We start from the raw sequence: 16,835 nt of genomic DNA, 5'->3' as shown, positions 1-16,835 counted from the left end.
AATAAGGCATGCTTATAGGTTGCATTTTAAATAAGAGATTGCAGTCATGAGTACAACATCAGTGCTACCAAAGGTGATTATCTTCCCTGATGTGATGGGAGATGATTCCACCTTGAAGAAATAAGGGTGCAGCAGTCAACTTCAATCCATTAACTGCTTTCAGTACTGGAAACTGATGGCTAGAAACTCACTGATACATGCTGCCTGATAGTATGACATCTTTTTGCTTATTTAGTTTTAGCTGCCATTTTCACACACTCATTTTCTTCCTGCCACCTGTAAGTGCATGGTGTGTATTCAGTACCAGTGAAAGCTTTACACCAAAATATGTCATGTTCTATTTCTTTCAAAGGTGGCAAGTTTTAGTTACTTTTATCCATAAATCAAAAGACTTTACGTCAAGTTCTGTGGAGGAAAAAATCCTTCTCCCTCCCTCTTGTGGAGTGAGCTGTAAAACACAATTGTTAAGGCTGTAAGATCATCAAGTCCAAATGTCCATTGGGTCCACCATGTGGGTGATGCAAATGGTGGTAATTTCAAAGTCAGTGCAGAGGATATTCAAATAGGTCTTATTTGGTGAATTGAACATTTGAAGAGAAAACACTTTTTCAATATCACAGGACTTGTAGGGATTGCAGGTTTTCACAACTGCAAGAAGACTGTGGAAGGCTGACTCCAGCCAGCAGCCAAAACACCATACAGCTGCTTGCTCACTCCCTCTCCTAGGGCACAGAGAGAAAATATAAGGAAAGTGAGAAGACTTATGGACCAACATAATGACAGTTAATAAAGAAAGTAACAGCTGTATATGGCACCAAAGAAAACAGAGGAATTCATTCCCATCAGAAGGCAAGTGTGCAGCCACTCCCATAGCGATGACTTGGGAAGACAAATACCATAACCACAAATATCCCTCCTTCCAGCTCCTCCTTCATATGGGCTGACATGAAGAAAGCAAGCTTCATCCTAGCCACACCCAGCAGAAACTGAAAATTTTCTGTTTTCTTTTTCCTTTTTTGTGTGTGGGGGGGGTTTTTTTGGGGGGGCGGGGGTGTTGTTTGTTTTTTGTTTGGTTGATTTTTGTTTGTTTTTGTTTTGGGTTTGTTTGGTTGGTTAGTTGGTTTGTTTGGTTTGGTTTTCTTTTTACAGAATGGGTTAAGAGGTGTATCACCACTAGTGGCAATATGAGAAACTCAAAACACATTTTTCTGCTTTTTCTATTCTACTTGACATTACTAGTAGACTTTTGGCACGGTGAATCAGCCTCCCTCTGTCTTAACAAATGTTTAACCATTTAAATGAATTTAAATAGCTCCAAAAAAACCCCCAAAGTAGACAAGATCGAGGCCAGAACATCAAGATACTTTGAGTGCTTGATGAAAGTGAGGGACTTGCTTTCTAACCCCAAACCTGACCCAGATAAAGTAACAGCTGACAGCTGCTTCTCCTATTCTGAATCACTGTAAAAATTAGCAAGTTCTTCCAAGGCAGATTTCCTTTTCTCTTTGACTGGGAGAGGAAACCTTCATCAAAGCAGATACATTCCTGCAAATAAATTTAGGTCTCAATGAGTTTATATTGTTTAAGAATAGGAAAAAATTGAAAAAAAATAAAAAAGAGAGAAGGAAAAACAACACTAACAAAAACCTCAACAACAACCCTCTTCCCCACAGAGTTACTTATCCGTCAAGGAGTAAGTCATGAAAATACTCCTCAGGAAATCCAAAAGGATGGGATGCATAAATAAGGCATGCTTATAGGTTGCATTTTAAATAAGAGATTGCAGTCATGAGTACAACATCAGTGCTACCAAAGGTGATTATCTTCCCTGATGTGATGGGAGATGATTCCACATTGAAGAACTAAGGGTGCAGCAGTCAACTTCAACCCATTAACTGCTTTCAGTACTGGAAACTGATGGCTAGAAACTCACCGATACACGCTGCCTGTTAGTATGACATCTTTTTGCTTATTTAGTTTTAGCTGCCATTTTCACACACTCATTTTCTTCCTGCCACCTGTAAGTGCATGGTGTGTATTCAGTGCCTTTGCCATTTTCCTTTGGACTGACTCCAAATAAAGTTTAACCAATGGAAGGTCTTTTATGAACAGACTGCATAATTCAACTCAAATTAGCTTTTTGCTCAGAGGCCAGAGAACGAATACAAAAAGTTATATTACTTTCAAAATAAAGTCATTAGTAATCATTAAAGCAGAAGCCAAATGCAGACGGCATTACAGCTGCATTAAAAAAATGGAAGTGGAAGTCAAACATTACTACTAATCACTGCCATTGTCCCGAAAGAGCAGAAATTAAGCACTGATTTAAATTCATTTTAAATCTCATTACTGAGAGACCAAATTGCTAAAATTGTGGAGGCCTTACTCATGGATTTCTATAGAGCGAAACCAGCTTTGCATTCTGAAACACTCACAAATGTTCTTAAGAGATACCAAAATGACAGCCTAGGAACTATATCTGGTTGCATGGGTGAATAATGGGCATGTGGAGGAAAGATTCCCAGTACTGTCTTGCTGACATGACTTGACTCTGGTGGGGTGAGAAATTGACAGGTTATTTTATTCCCCTTGTCCTTTCATTCTGAGACAACAAAGGAGAGGTGAAAGTTTTGTCATGATGGGCACCTCTCCTGTGGGAATTGACAGAATTTGCTAATTCATTTTCAGCCGAGGAATTTGTCACTACCAATCTGGGCTTGATTTGAACATTGCATCAGAAATTAAAATCTCAATATTCAATTTGCAGCTTCTGGGCTTTCTGGTGACCCTATTTATGGCCTTGAATAAACAAAGATATGGAGAAAGATATGGAGAAGCAAAATGGCACCCAACAGTATTCATTTGTTTTCCATTTGTAATGTGAGTTTTGGAGACCCTTATACAAGCCTTTCTCCTCCTGCTGAAAATGCAGCCATGGCTGAAATAACACAACTATATGTAACATCTCATCAAATGTTTATGGATGTCCTAAACAGTTACTAAAGTCAGATGGTGAAAAAAATGGATTGCAATTGAAAGATACTGTTTTCAAGATGGTGAAACTGCACAAATGTAATTGTAAATTAAATTATGTGTTAGTTTCCTATATATTTTGTACCTGTAATTGCCAGATCAAAATTAAGGCCTTGACACACCACTGTGTTGCAGAACTTTAGTAAGTCACCATGTGTCTGCTGAACCTTGGTAGCCGAATTTATTTACACCATTATACTGTTGGCAGATATGATCTAATTCCAGGTACTTTTACCCCCAGGCAGATGGATAGTTACACTAGCAGAGCTGATATGCTTAAGCACATTAAACCATCCAAATCTGATCAAGCATCTAAGCTAATATTATTAAACTCCTTTTTCAGCTGTGTGAGTTCTTCCAAAGAACATGTATTTCTGATCATGTATTGTTGCCAGGGCAGGAAAAGGCTGGGCCAGTATCTGTCCAAAGCACCTTTAGTGCTGCAGATACATGAGAAGAAAGAGTCCATGTGCATAATATCAGTGACCTCTCCATGGGTATTTGCCCACATACAGACCTCAATGAGAAATTCTTGTAGTGAACAAGGTCTGGCTCAAGGACGATTAGCAGCACTTAAATGTGGAAGAATTTAGGTTGTTCCCCTCCCAGTGTAGCAGCTACAAACATAACTGCAGCTAGCAAGGTGACCTGAACAAGTAGTGTCTTTGCTGAGAGCAAATATTTGTATTCAGTTTCTCAGTTCCTTTTTAAGTGATCTTGATAGTCTAGTTTAATGTCATTTTGCTTTAGGCCCTTATTGAGGACCTGAGGTGAAGGTGAAGAACCTGACAATCCAGCACTTCCCTTAGTCCCTGGACACATGGGCTGGACAGTGATCAGTCTAGAGCTGCCCACTCCTCCCCATTAACAGTAAAGACAAGGATGCCCAGGGTCCCAGATGCTTCAGTGAAAAGCCTATCCTTGAGAAATGAAATGAAAATTTAATCTCTTTTAGGGAGATCAGTCTGGCAAACTTGAGGATTAGGAACTGGCCAAGAATCTGTACACCTTTTGCAGCATTCTATATATTGATTCTGTCCACCCCATAATGCACAGCTTATAATTTTGCTTTCCAATTTCACTGGCCACGTGACGAACGCTGAGGTGGATAGGGAGAGGGAACCCCAGAGCAAGAGGCCTTTCCTTCTACCCCTTGCTCCGAGGGGGAGCGTGCCCTCCCCCTGACCCCTCCACCCCACCCCACCTCATGGCCCCCCAGAGGGTCCACCGGTGCCAGCAGCCAGGCAGGAGAGATGCAGGCAGAGAGGATTTTATTGTTCTGGTGATGGCTTAAATACCTTTCTGGAGGATTACAATGTGACCAGTGGGAGTTCAGGAGGTGTTACAAACCAACCAATTACAAGAAAGGGTTAGCAATCAATAGGTGACCTTTCAGGTATCTCTTAGACATTCCGAGGTACAGTGAGGAATCTTGGGAACAAGAAGCGTTACGCAAAGGGTTACAATCACCATTTTGGAAGCGTGCTCTCTTTAAACAATCATTACAACTTCAGCATACTTTTATATCTTAAAAGCATACTGCAACAGCCACGGACAGAATTGATTCTCCCTCACCTTCATTTCTGCAGCTGCACAGGTTGTAGTTGAATGTTGCAACCAACAAACAGAAAGGTCCGCCTCAGCCCCATTGTAATTGTTTTTAAAATGTAATGAGTCACTGAGTCTGTGTATCCTTAGCAATCACAGAAATATCTGCTATATATTACACAGTTTCTAGAGCAACCAGAGGACCCAAGAAGGGCTGCACCCACTGTGCAGAGTGCTAAACAAATGCATTAGTAAGAAAGCTCACAGTTGGCAGAAACCTTTCCTTTGTAAAACACAACCTTCCTGAAACTGAGACTGTATATGGGTCAGTTCAAAGCAAATTCCTTCTTAAAGTAAAAATGTAGGGGGAAAAAGAGATTTTCAAGTGTTGAAGCATCCTATTTTTTCATTTTTAGAAGTTTCATTTTTCTAGCTTGAACATGTGCTTCTTCATATCTCTTTTAACTTGTGAAAAAGGCCAAAACTGTATGGAATTAATTTGAAAATATCGATGTTTCTTTCACTTTAGATTCTCCCTTAACAATTTCATTAATTTTAAGTTATTCCTAATTGTGCTTTTATAATTTGTAGTTGAAAATTGCTGTGGGAAGGGGGAAAAGTTTATTTGGTCTTTCTAATTATTTGCAGTCCTTCTTAAAGACCTAGTGGTTTAAATAATTCAGTAGAGCACATAGTTGGGAGTATATATGCATGCACAAAATCTTCAGGTGAGCTTCAACCTATGACATATTACTTGCACCTCAGTAGGCTGGAAGAAGAGGAAGAAAAAACAGAATGGAAAGACTGGTGAGGGAGAGTTAAAAGGAAAAAGAAGAAAAAATAAAGCAGATCTATGAAGGAGATGGAAAAGAGAGGGATAGGAGACAAGGGAAAGATGAGAAAGATGAAAGGAAGCAGATGAGAGATCAAGTCTTGCATTGCAATTGCATGGAAAGGGGAAGGGAGAGGAACTAATGACCGTTCATTGGAAAATGCATTAAATCTGAGGGATGAATCTGAGCATAACTACAGCACCATCTATGGGATGATGAAAACAGGGCAAAGAAATGAGGCATCCTGATCCATCACTCTTTGCCTGCTACAGCTGCTCCAGACCCATGATTCTTTCTAGGAAGAAACCTTGTTGTGGTTATTGCTATTTTTGAGAGAGAAAAATGGCTCATTTAATAGGTACTGCATTTCATATCTGCTTAAATCACCAAAAGGAAGCTACGTATTATATATTATATAATCATATTTGCTAAATAAGAAACCCCCACCAGCTGTCAATCATACCACCCCAGCATTGAAGTGTTCACAGAAATCCTCACTGAGATCCTCACAAATTGGCTTGTGTAGGAATGAAAGCCATAGGCATCCTGTCTCCAGTTATATAGAACTTCATCATCTAATGTCAAAAGGCCTTATTGAGGGGTTTCATGACTGCAGCTACTAAAGCTAATTTCCATTTTCAGTGGAATTGCTGGTTTTGCCCTCACATCCCATTGGGGTCAAAGGTTTTTCATGCTAAATGTCTCCTGCCATGGTAGATCAGTGTAACAAATGCAGTTGTTCTGTAATGTTAAAGTATCTTATTTATTGAACATTTGAAAGACAGGGACACTGCTCAGACCTTTTACCCCACCATAAAACAAATTGGTAAAATCAGAATGCCATGACCCACTAGTAATAATTGTTGTATATCTGGTTGTGGTTTTTACCAAAAAGTAAAGTCAAATATAATGTGAGCATATCTAGTTTTAACCTGAAAATGGAAAGGTTACAAAATTCGTGTTCTTTTAAACATAGTTTAGTATTAGAGATCTCTGTTGTTTTTAAGAAGAGTCTTAAAAAAATGCTATTCTTCAAAGTGAATTTGAAATATATTGAAAACTAAAGGTTTTTCTCGGGTATCCAGAAGTCTTGGGTTCATAGAATAAAATAAGATATTTTTTAATATTCCTACTTTTTAATGTAGAATATTTGAAATTCCTCTCACAGATCCTGAAAAGCAGTAAAAGGTAAATAGCTCAATCAGGGCCTTGACACAATCATTCAGCTGGGAAAAATCAGGAAAAAAAGGCTTTTAGAAATTTCTTAGACTCTTTGAAGCATGTCATGGAGAGGCATGTCTGAACATGATGTCACTGACTTACTCTTTTTTTGCTTGCAGTCACTTGATACTTTTGTTATGGAGAGATAGTTATTTAACTGAATTAGTCATTTAAATTCTGGAATGACTGAAAAGTGACTCTGCCTTAAGACTCCACAGCATTATCTAACACATTTTTGCATTTACTGCTTGAAGTGGGACACAGAAGAGGAACTTAAAGATCTTTGGGGAGAAAGTGATAAGGTAGCTCTGAAAGACTTCCAAGAGGCAAAATGTTCCTAGCTGGCTCGGGAAAGGCTTCTGTGGGGAACCAGTGCCTTTCAGGGTGATCACCACAATAGTGCTAAGGCAACCTGTGTTTTGTGGATGACTTGCATCTGCCAAAAGCTGGGATGCAGGAGTTAATGTGCCAAGACCAATAGGATCCCTGACAGCTTCAGTGGTCCCCTACAATATATTTTGTTTTATTCTTTTTCCAAGACAGTATGTGAGGGACACAGTCATCTCCTTGTCCCCAGTTTATTGGGCTGTGTGCCTGGCTACTCCCTCTGATAGCTGATGCCTGGTTTCATAGTCCTGCTGTTTGAAACTATGCTGTAAAAAGGTGGACAGGATGGATGAAAGCAAGAGATCAGGGATTCCTCAGTCTTGCTCTTCAAGGGATGGAGAGGGTTGTTGGTTTTAGTAGTCTTGGTAGTAACCCAAGCTAAGTAAAATGCTGGGGTTCTTCAATATTTATTAGCGTAATATATAAGAGAAATATGTTTGTGTTTGTAAAGCAAAACAAATTATATCTCTTGGGCACAATTTAATATGACTAATGAATTCTCTAAGTTATGAAAGGGCAGATGAAACTATTAAAAAACAAAATAGAAGAAAAAAGCAAAGAACCACATCATACCACAGGAAAAAGCCATACTGTAAAGCCATTTGAATTTCTGGCCTCTGTGTCTGAAAGTGGTATAGCAGAATAACAAAAATGTACAGAGAAGAGTGAGAAGGATGATGAAAGATTTAAAACAGCTTTGCCACAATAAAATACTAAACAGATTGCTTCCTTGGTTTGGAAAAGGAAGGAATAAGGCAGGGATATGGTAGATGTCTACACAATTATAAATTATATAGACATGGTGCGTAGGGCTCGATGATCCATTATTTTTCACAACCAAGGAATAGAGGCACCTAATTTAATTATCAGGCATCCTGATAAACAAACAAAAAGGAAATTCTTTTTCAAATAAAGCATAATTAAATTGTGAGGTGCATTGGCACAGGATGCAGTAGAGGCTATCAGTATAAATGGGCTCAGAGAAGATTAGATAAATCCATAGAGGATAGATCCATTGGTGACTATTAAAAACGATGGTCTAGATTAAATTTCTGTCTCAGGAAGTCCCTTAAGTGCTGATTGCGGGAAGCTGGAAAAGTATTCTAGGCAATCTATGTATTTGCCCTGTTTCCAGCAACATCCCTTTTGGGCCAGTGCTGGAGCCAGCATACTGGGATGAGCAGATCTTTGCTGGGCTCATCAGGAACACTTGGGTATCTGTGTATCTGTGTGTCTGTGAGAAAAGTAAGAACAAAAAAAGAGAGTGTGATGAGAAAAGCAAAAGCAACTTAATTAAACAATGACTTCCTCTTACTGTTAATACTTTTCACACAGGCCTCTTGCAAAGGAAACCTCAATAACCTTAAATCTGATCCTATCATCTTTAATATTTATTTCAATCAGAGTTTTCTCTGCCCTGCTGTGTTTTTGTTGCTTATCAGCATGCTATCAGAACAATGCATGAGAATATCATACTGGCAATACTGCCACCTGGCCTACATCTGTAGTAGTAAATTAAACAGCGCCAGAAGAAAGGCCCAACAAATAGGAATTTGATTATTTGTAATACTGATCAGGGAGGTCCCTGTCTTAGTTTTAAGCTTGGCCAACTAATTTTCACTGTCCCAAATAATTCCCAGGTGATTATCACGGGCAAGGGATCATTCCTCATCACAGTTTGGATGAAGCCAACCTGTTCTTGAAGATATGGCTAGACCACACCAGTTGGCCTCATGACCAGAGAAGGAGCCTTCACCATGTCTAATTTACTATATAGATGTTATAATATTGATTGGATGTAAACTCTAGAGGATTAGATGTGGAGAAGAATAGGTTTGCCAGAAGTGATTTTGGCTGCTTGGGGAAGGTCTGAACCAACCCAATTAGCTGTCTCCCAGGAGGGATTAGGGATCCATAACAGGTTTCAGCCATGCAGGCATTAGGTCATTTCCCTTAGGTCAGGACCAGCCTCATGACAATTCTTAGTTCTCTGTTCTCATGACATAACCAGAACAGACTGGGGATATCTTTGGCTGGAATCAAAGGCCACCTGCAAGAAACACTTTAATTGCATAGCAGGCTAGTGGACTTTGAGGTACAGGAGATATCTCTTCTAGATTTCTAAGTATGTCTAGTCTGGGAGAGGTGATTTTGTTTTCTCAGATCGTGGAGTGATTTGATGGGTGTCCTGTATTCATACTCTGGACAGATTCTGTGATCTGTAATTGTGTGATGAAATGAAATTGCAGCTGCAGCTTAATTCAGATATTTTGAGGCCTGTGGTTTTTTTCATATGTTGTCAGACAATATAGTAGGCATTATAAGACAGAACTAAAAAACAACAGCTACCACAGGGAACTTGCAGGGTGAAAGAAATGTACATATGGAAAAAAAATTGGTGTGAGGTCCAGTGTGGGCCAATAATGAATAAATTAAAATCCATTGAACTGAGAAGTTCAATATCAGTTCTGGTCAGTCTTACTCTTATATTGTGATGGAGAAGACAGATAATTGATTATAAGTCTTGCTGATGTAAATCTTTTAAAGTATATGAGTAACAAGTCCACTGAGAATGGGGCCTATTTTGTGGATAGGTTATGGAAGAAGCACAATGAAGAGATGGAAACAGTATGCCTGGTTATTAAGGATAGAATGAATCCATAAAAAATGAGGGCAAATATAAAGGCCTATTGTGGTGAATTTAAACTGATATTTATGTCAGATAGTAGATTGACAGGTTAAAATTGAGATGATAAAATTTGAAGTATGGGCAAAGTGATTATTCATCCCTGCCACTGAGCACACCTTTGCCCAGATTTGGCTCATACCAACCAGTGCTTCCCTAGATAGTGTCTCCTTAGCAGGGTATGGAACAGCACAAGCCAGGGCACACTCCTAACAGACATCCAGCCTGTTCTGAGGACAACAGCTGTGCCATGCCAGCTTGATCTTGGGTGCTGGCCTGTGTCATTTCCCACTGTACGTGTAGTAGCTTCAGGCCTGAATGAGCCATCTGGATCTGTCAAGCTGGTTCCAACTCAGCAATGTCTCCTGATGCTTCCAAGCCTAAGTCTGGAGAACTTCAGCTGTGAAAGGTTCCTATCACAGTTTTGAGTATCATCTGTGCAGTGTTGCACTGGAATGCATGACAGATACGTCACTTTTTTAAAAAAGAAAATGAGATACTACATGTAAATGACAGTTTGTGCTCTCCTGATTATGCAGATCACAGCATCGTTTTACTGTACATTCAACTTTCACAGAAGCCAACATATCTGTGCTTTTAGAACCTTTCATTTTTTGTCACTATTTTGAGCTCTTTTGAGACTTTTCCCACTACTTTTTTGGTTCAGTTTCAGAGGAAGGTTCTTGCTTTCTGTTTAGACCAGTCTGTTTAGTCCCTTGTCTGTGAACTGTGTATTCCATACATTGTTTAAAAACTTATATTGTAAATCATCCTATTCTCATAATCTGATCTTCGTTTGCCATCCTTTGCTCATTGAAGCATTCCATGCTAAGAGTACCGTTTTCTTCTATGTCCACTAGTGTAGAATGTTCTACTAGGAGGTAGCAGAAGGCAAGCTGAGATACTGTGGATTTATGAGACAGAGAAGGTGAATGATATAAAATGAATGCACACATTCTATTACACCTGCATTTCAGAATGTGTGATAATTCTGCAATAATCTACCTGACTTCATTACTATGACATATGAAGGTTGCTGCTGTGCTTATGAATGAAGGACATGCTTTCCATTTCTGTGGGCAATAATAAAAATTATAATTTCTAGGAGAAATTTAAACTGAATAAACAAAGATCATGTATGCTGTTTCTGAACGAATAATACAAGTTTGAAGTACGGTTCAACCTCATATGAAGATTAGCTTTGTAATACTGCAAGAACCACTGAGACTCTAGGTTAATTATACCTCATAAGTGAAGAATACAAAAATTCAATGTCTTCAAGGACTGAAGGAACTGAGCTTTTTAAAAGACAATATAAATAATGAAATAGTGATGTGAATAGGTATAGTCATAAAATACAAAGAAATAAGTCCTCATGCTTAGGAAGTAAACTAATCACTAAGAGCTGCTCATATCCCTCATACAGATTCATAAACTTAAGGAAATCACAAAGGAATTCTAAGTTCCTTTGAAATATTTGCAATTGACCCTATTCAAAACAGAATACAGCTTTTCTACAGGAAGAAAATTCTATCTCTTTGTGCTCTCTATAGGCTTTTCTAGACAAAAGGCTCACTGACACTAACAAATATATTCATGTATATTCATGTAGGATAGCTGCAAGAAAGAAATTAATTTTAATCTTAATTCTACTGTAAAATTGAGACAGAAAGAGATTATTGTATTGTCCAAATTTGCACAGGAATGTTTACAGCAAAGTCAGAATCTGACTTACAGATCCCATTGTATGACCTTTCCTTTAAATTTTGAAAATTAATTTATTTTCTTTTTTTCTTTTTTCCTCCAACTCTTCAGACCCACAAATGTTTAGTTTTCTGTAGCCTACTCCTAACATTTTAGTCTAGTTTTAGGTAGAGCTTGTTATAGTATGCTAATTTTTTGCAAGGAAGAAATAACGTTATGCATAAATTTTATGATTGTTTCTGAATATATGTGCATGATAGACCTTTGGAATAAATTTATAGCTTTTCAAAAATATAAAACTATTGTTTCAATATAAATCATCTTTATTAACATCTACTGAAGTTAGCAGTAAGATCTCATAATCACTTACAAGAATATAAACAATACTTCAGAATATTTTTGTTATAGCTTTTATTTGATTCCTTATTCCTTACTTCTGTGCAGCCACATTAGAGGACAGGAGTATGAGTTATACAATATAGGCGGATCATATGAGCAAAGTCTCCATGGAAACTGCCTAATTTGTGCTTTTATTTAATTAGAGTTGTCCATTACCTCTCCAAATGAAGTTTAATTTAAATTCATATGCCAGTCATTTTATAAATTATGTATGACTTTTTATCTGTCACTTACTGAGATCTCTTGTAGACTGTATTTTTGCAGAGTGAGTTTATTTAACAATTGAGTTTATAAACAAGATGTTCATTTGACAGCTCAACCTATCCAACAGTCTTAACATCCTTGTGCTATACTACCCATTGTTATCAATTATATATTCTTAACCTCAGGAATTGTTAAAATCTCAGAGCAATTGCTTGAGAGATCCACATGAGTACATTAACTCGTTTTGCTTCCTGTGAGATAATTGGGGAAAAAAATTGGAGTACAAATAAAAAGTGTAACCAAGACCAAGAAATATGTAAAATGCATGTGTTTGTTAAATGGAGCATTGAAATGGGAAAAACAGTGTGCCTATTGTAAGCTACACGAAAAAACCCAGCTTGTCTGATGCAGACATGGAGATACTCTTAAGAAAAGTCTGAGTTGGTTTAAACTTTCGGGAATGTCTGCCTGAGGGTACGGTAACAAGAACTGATGCGAGTTATTTAGAAGTCATCAGTCATCAGTTGTGCATTGCAAAAACTATGGTCTGCAATACCTGATTTTTATCTTTCTCTGAAGAGCTGATGGTTGAACTTAGAGCAAGAGGCTATGGAGTGCTCCATAGCTCTTCTCAGGGGTCTGTGCTTGTAACACACACAGACGGAAAAGAAGAATAAAGTAAAAGGCTGCATATACTCATATACTGAGACACCAGCAAATATGGAAATAGGAAAAAAACCCATAAAACTCATTAAAAATATAGTATTGGGTCAATACATGAAACATGTTACTGTGATATTTTGTATCCTAATCTATGTATTCTTACACTAATCTTGCAATTTACAGAAGTTTTACTGACTCAATTTTCCATATGAAGCTCTGTTACAGAAATATCTAAACTAAGTGCCTGGTCCAAAGGCAGTTTGTATTCCAGGATGACAGGAAGGCAATGCAGAGGCAATAAACTGCAACTCTGAAAGAGGTATAAGCACGGTAGCTCAGAGCTGCACTCAGGCCATTTAGGTGGTTTCTGCATTCATACGTATCACCTGCATTTAAGTACTTTTCCAGAATTACAGAAGTGATGTCTGGCACAAAAGAAAATGTTACTGATAGGACAAAGTTAACATCACGGCATTGTCAGAGTTCACAATGGCAGAATTGATTGTGTATAAAAGGCAATAGAAGTGGCCTGAGAATCGTAAGTGTAAAGTGCTAAAGGTGCAATTGGAAGGACTGACAATAAGGATTCTTCTAGAATAAATACATGAAGCCTAAAAGGCAGTAGAATTCAATGTGACTGAGAAACGTTGAAAAGAACAATGTAAAAGATCTTATAAAAAAGACATTTATTAATATTATGACACTAGTGATTTGAAAATGGCAAAATTAAAAAATTAATAATAATTGATGAGCACTAGAACAATTGGCAAAGAGGCATATATACTGCGGATAATAGCACCTCAGCAGCTTCACGTAATCAGAGATACTGAATGGCAGTAGATATCACTGGGTGGATTTAAAAACTAGTGGAGAGTTTATGTCCGGATGTAGAAAAATATCAGAGTTATTAAATAGCTACTTTGTTTCTGTCTTTTCAGAAGAAGAGGGTGGCGATCTGCTCAAGTCGGGCTTCAGTTTTCCAGGGACGCCAGAGGAGGAGCTAGGTACAGATACCATCTCTCAGATAACTGGTACTGCTTGTGCATCCAGAGGCTGGGCACAGCCGCGGGGTCAGGCAGCAGGAGGCTGCACTGGGGTACAGCCTCTCTTCAGCCACAGAGCCCACAGCGGGCATGGCACCACGTGGTATCAGTGAGAGTGGCCAAAAACCTCTCAGTAAAATCCTTCTGGGAATTTCTCACCTGCTCTATAAGGTTAGAGAATGGAAAGCGAAAAAAACCACCTGATTTGGGTAACACACACGTAACCAAGAATTCAAAAGAAGAATTACCAACCTTCCTTCTTTTGTCTTTTTGTCTTACCCCTTAGAGAACATACTTATTGCAGGTGGAGTTTGCAACATTACCTTTTCAATTTGAAAAAGTAACAGAAGCAAGGAGAAATCAGAAAATCTTAAATCCCACAAGTGAAATCTTGATACTTCTGTCTTACGAAGCTAGTAGTAAAATGCCTTTAGATTGTGCAAAACTGTGTTTCTATTCCTGTATTTTCATATCCAGATTCTCACTGGTTTATGTGAAATCCATCAAAATTTTGATTTATATGCAATTACTTTACATGGGTTTTTTTGGAAGAGAAATATGGAAAGTGGTTCCTGTATGTTTGCTAGCTAAACCTCCCTTTATTCAGCGTGAGCTTACTTACATTTCAGAAGTCAGTGTAATTTTTCTCTTTTTGTGCATATGCTCCCATTAAAACACTGCAACAGTTTATTTTGTGTTATTAGGATATTGTTGTAGTTGACAAGAATCCTATAAGCTCTCTGCCTGACCGTATTGTTGCACATTGCTAGGAAGATAAATCATAGTTGCTATATTAAGGAAAAGTACGCAGCAATTTGAACAAGGAGCATGAATTTAGGCAGGGATTGTCATTATGTTTGAACAATCTCTTAGAACAGGATTTTCTAAAACAAGTAGTGTTGTCACTCAGTTACACTCAAATCAGGGAGTTCCATAAATGTTCAGTGTAAAAATATCTGTATTGGACTTAATATTCAAAAAAAGTGAAAAAAGCTACAGGATAAGTCCAGACCCGAAGACCTGACAGAAGGATATGTTAAGAAGAGGCTGAAGAACCTTTAGGCAGTTTCTGCTGTAATCAAAACAGTGTAAGCAGGAAGATATTGTTAAACATGAGGCTTTCTAGGAATCCCACAAGTGGATCCTATGGAGGAGTCACGAAATGAGCAAATATCTCAGCCTTCTTGGACATTTGGAGTTTTTTTGTCCTGATATCCCATTTCACAGCACACAGAAAGGAGTTCAGATGGGTTAGAATCTAATCTAAGAGCTGGAAAGTAATTCAGTAGTAGATGTCTAAACTGTAGATCTCTGGAGTTCCTTTAGAGTCAATGAATAGTGATAGGCTTTTCCAGGACATAGGAGGTTTGGCCTACTTAAGAAGCTTAATGTAGAGTGAGATAAATCATGCCCTAGAAGTATGTCAAAATTGTTCTCCTTCCTGTTTGGTTGAGAAAGAACTGCACGATTTCTGAAACCAGAGTAAATGATATAAAAGTCAACAGTATTAAATTTCAGGTGTCTGTAGGAGCAAGGGTCCTCATATAAAATAGGCAATAAAGATTGACACAAAGATATGTGCTAGCTGATCAATCATACAGCACCCTGACTAAGAAGAAGATAGGGGATTAGTCAGAAAGAAGAAACAGGAAAGCCAAAAAATGAAATCACAGCCAGATTACAAATAAATTAAGCTTCTTTCAAAAAATTTCAGCTATTTATGGCAAAAGGACTGAAAAAAACCCATGCCAAAAGCAAGAGCAAGGAACAATCTGTCTTTGCTCCTCAATTATGTGTCCCTGTTGGAGTTCTCTGAAACTAAGTACCAAAGATCTCTAGATCATACGTGGAAAGAGATGGGTGGTTTTAATATCTGCAGAAGACAGTCCTGTCCTCCTGACGTAACTACCAAACTGTAGGTGGCCAAAACACATGGATTAAATGTTATGATTGGGTTATTAAAATTATTAGAGAGATGCCACTGCCCAAATTAAGGTTCATATGAGACTATATGCCCAAGTCAATAGTATGGATTTTTATTTAACAGTAAATGGGAGATAGAGAAAGATAGAAAGGAGTGGGAAAAAAGAGGATGGGGGGAGGGGAAGAGACATAGAGTAAAAAAGAGACAGATTAAATAGAAAAATATCACCACTCCATGAATTATGACGGAAATCTTCTTCTCGCCTTCTCAGTGGTGAGGGTTCCAGTCTTGTCAAAGTGATGGTTGAAGCCTGGCTCCATCGAGGGAAATCCAAGATGGTGAGAGAAGCCCACAAAACAGAGTCCATAGGGGTGTATATTATGCTTAAAATAGGTGGAAACGTCCCCTGGGGCTGAGAGTTTTACACTGGATGATGTAGTACTGGATCACGGACATTTCAGGAGTTTTTGACACCTTTTAAGAGTTTACAGCTGCCTGTTATGTGAGCACAGCTGAGTCAATTGTGGCCCGTTATGGCCCTCCAGCAGAGAAGAATAACTTCAGGCTTCATATGAATGTCGGGTGCTTCCCCAGAGGGGAGTTACCACAGCGGAGTCACTTGTGTAAGAATTCGATTCACAGGACTTGCCTCTTTCCTTATCTTGTTAAACGCCCAGCCTGTAGCCTGATTTTGAGCCATTAGCATTCCAGTTTCTCACCCTTCTGGATACCTTCTTCTCCTTAGACCTGGGATAATTGTCAGTGGTACCACCTTTATCTTATCTCAAGTTCCCATCACAGTCCAAATCAGTAGGCATTTTCAGGGAGGTCTGGGCTTCAGTGAGCAATTGCTTCTTTGCACAGTTTGCTACAGTGAACAAGTCTTTCAGTGGTTTTAACAATATTTAGGACATTAACCATTTCAGTGTCTCACACTGCATACCATTAGTAAAAACATACGAGTTCCATTCTCCCCTAGAGAAAATCACTGAAATTGGTAAGGCTTTTATAAAAGTTGTTGGATAGTTAGTTATATTCTGTGTAGACAAGCTCTGTAGTTACAGCTGTGCTAGTGTGTTACACCTCTACCTATGGATAGGACATATCTGTCTGTTCTTCTGCCTTTCCTCTAGTATTGTGTTCTGTCACTTGAAGATGTGAGTTCAGATCCATTAACTGAATATAACATT

The 16,835-nt window shown here is 38.4% G+C and overlaps 1 protein-coding gene and 1 long non-coding RNA gene across 27 annotated transcripts in view; one reads left to right on the top strand and one right to left on the bottom strand.

The window, feature by feature from the left end:
- The window catches only part of DLGAP2 (DLG associated protein 2), a 448,813-nt gene that overhangs the window by 335,223 nt on the left and 96,755 nt on the right, over window positions 1-16,835 (top strand). For 15 of the 26 annotated variants that reach the window (XM_050315348.1, XM_050315344.1, XM_050315364.1 and 12 more), the window contains one exon: window positions 13,617-13,682. The exons of the other annotated variants lie outside the window; for them this stretch is intronic. In XM_050315348.1, coding sequence (XP_050171305.1) covers window positions 13,617-13,682 — 66 coding nt within the window. The remainder of the gene's footprint in view (window positions 1-13,616; window positions 13,683-16,835) is intronic. 26 annotated transcript variants of the gene reach the window in all.
- The window catches only part of LOC126639974 (uncharacterized), a 35,630-nt gene that overhangs the window by 14,443 nt on the left and 4,352 nt on the right, over window positions 1-16,835 (bottom strand). The window lies entirely within an intron of this gene.

The sequence above is a fragment of the Myiozetetes cayanensis genome, unplaced genomic scaffold (genome assembly GCF_022539395.1).
Source record: "Myiozetetes cayanensis isolate MyiCay16 unplaced genomic scaffold, myiCay2020 scf2-11, whole genome shotgun sequence".
Taxonomy (NCBI): domain Eukaryota; kingdom Metazoa; phylum Chordata; class Aves; order Passeriformes; family Tyrannidae; genus Myiozetetes; species Myiozetetes cayanensis.
The sequence above is the reverse complement of the archived record's forward strand: the minus strand, read 5'-3'. Positions and strand labels throughout refer to the sequence as shown.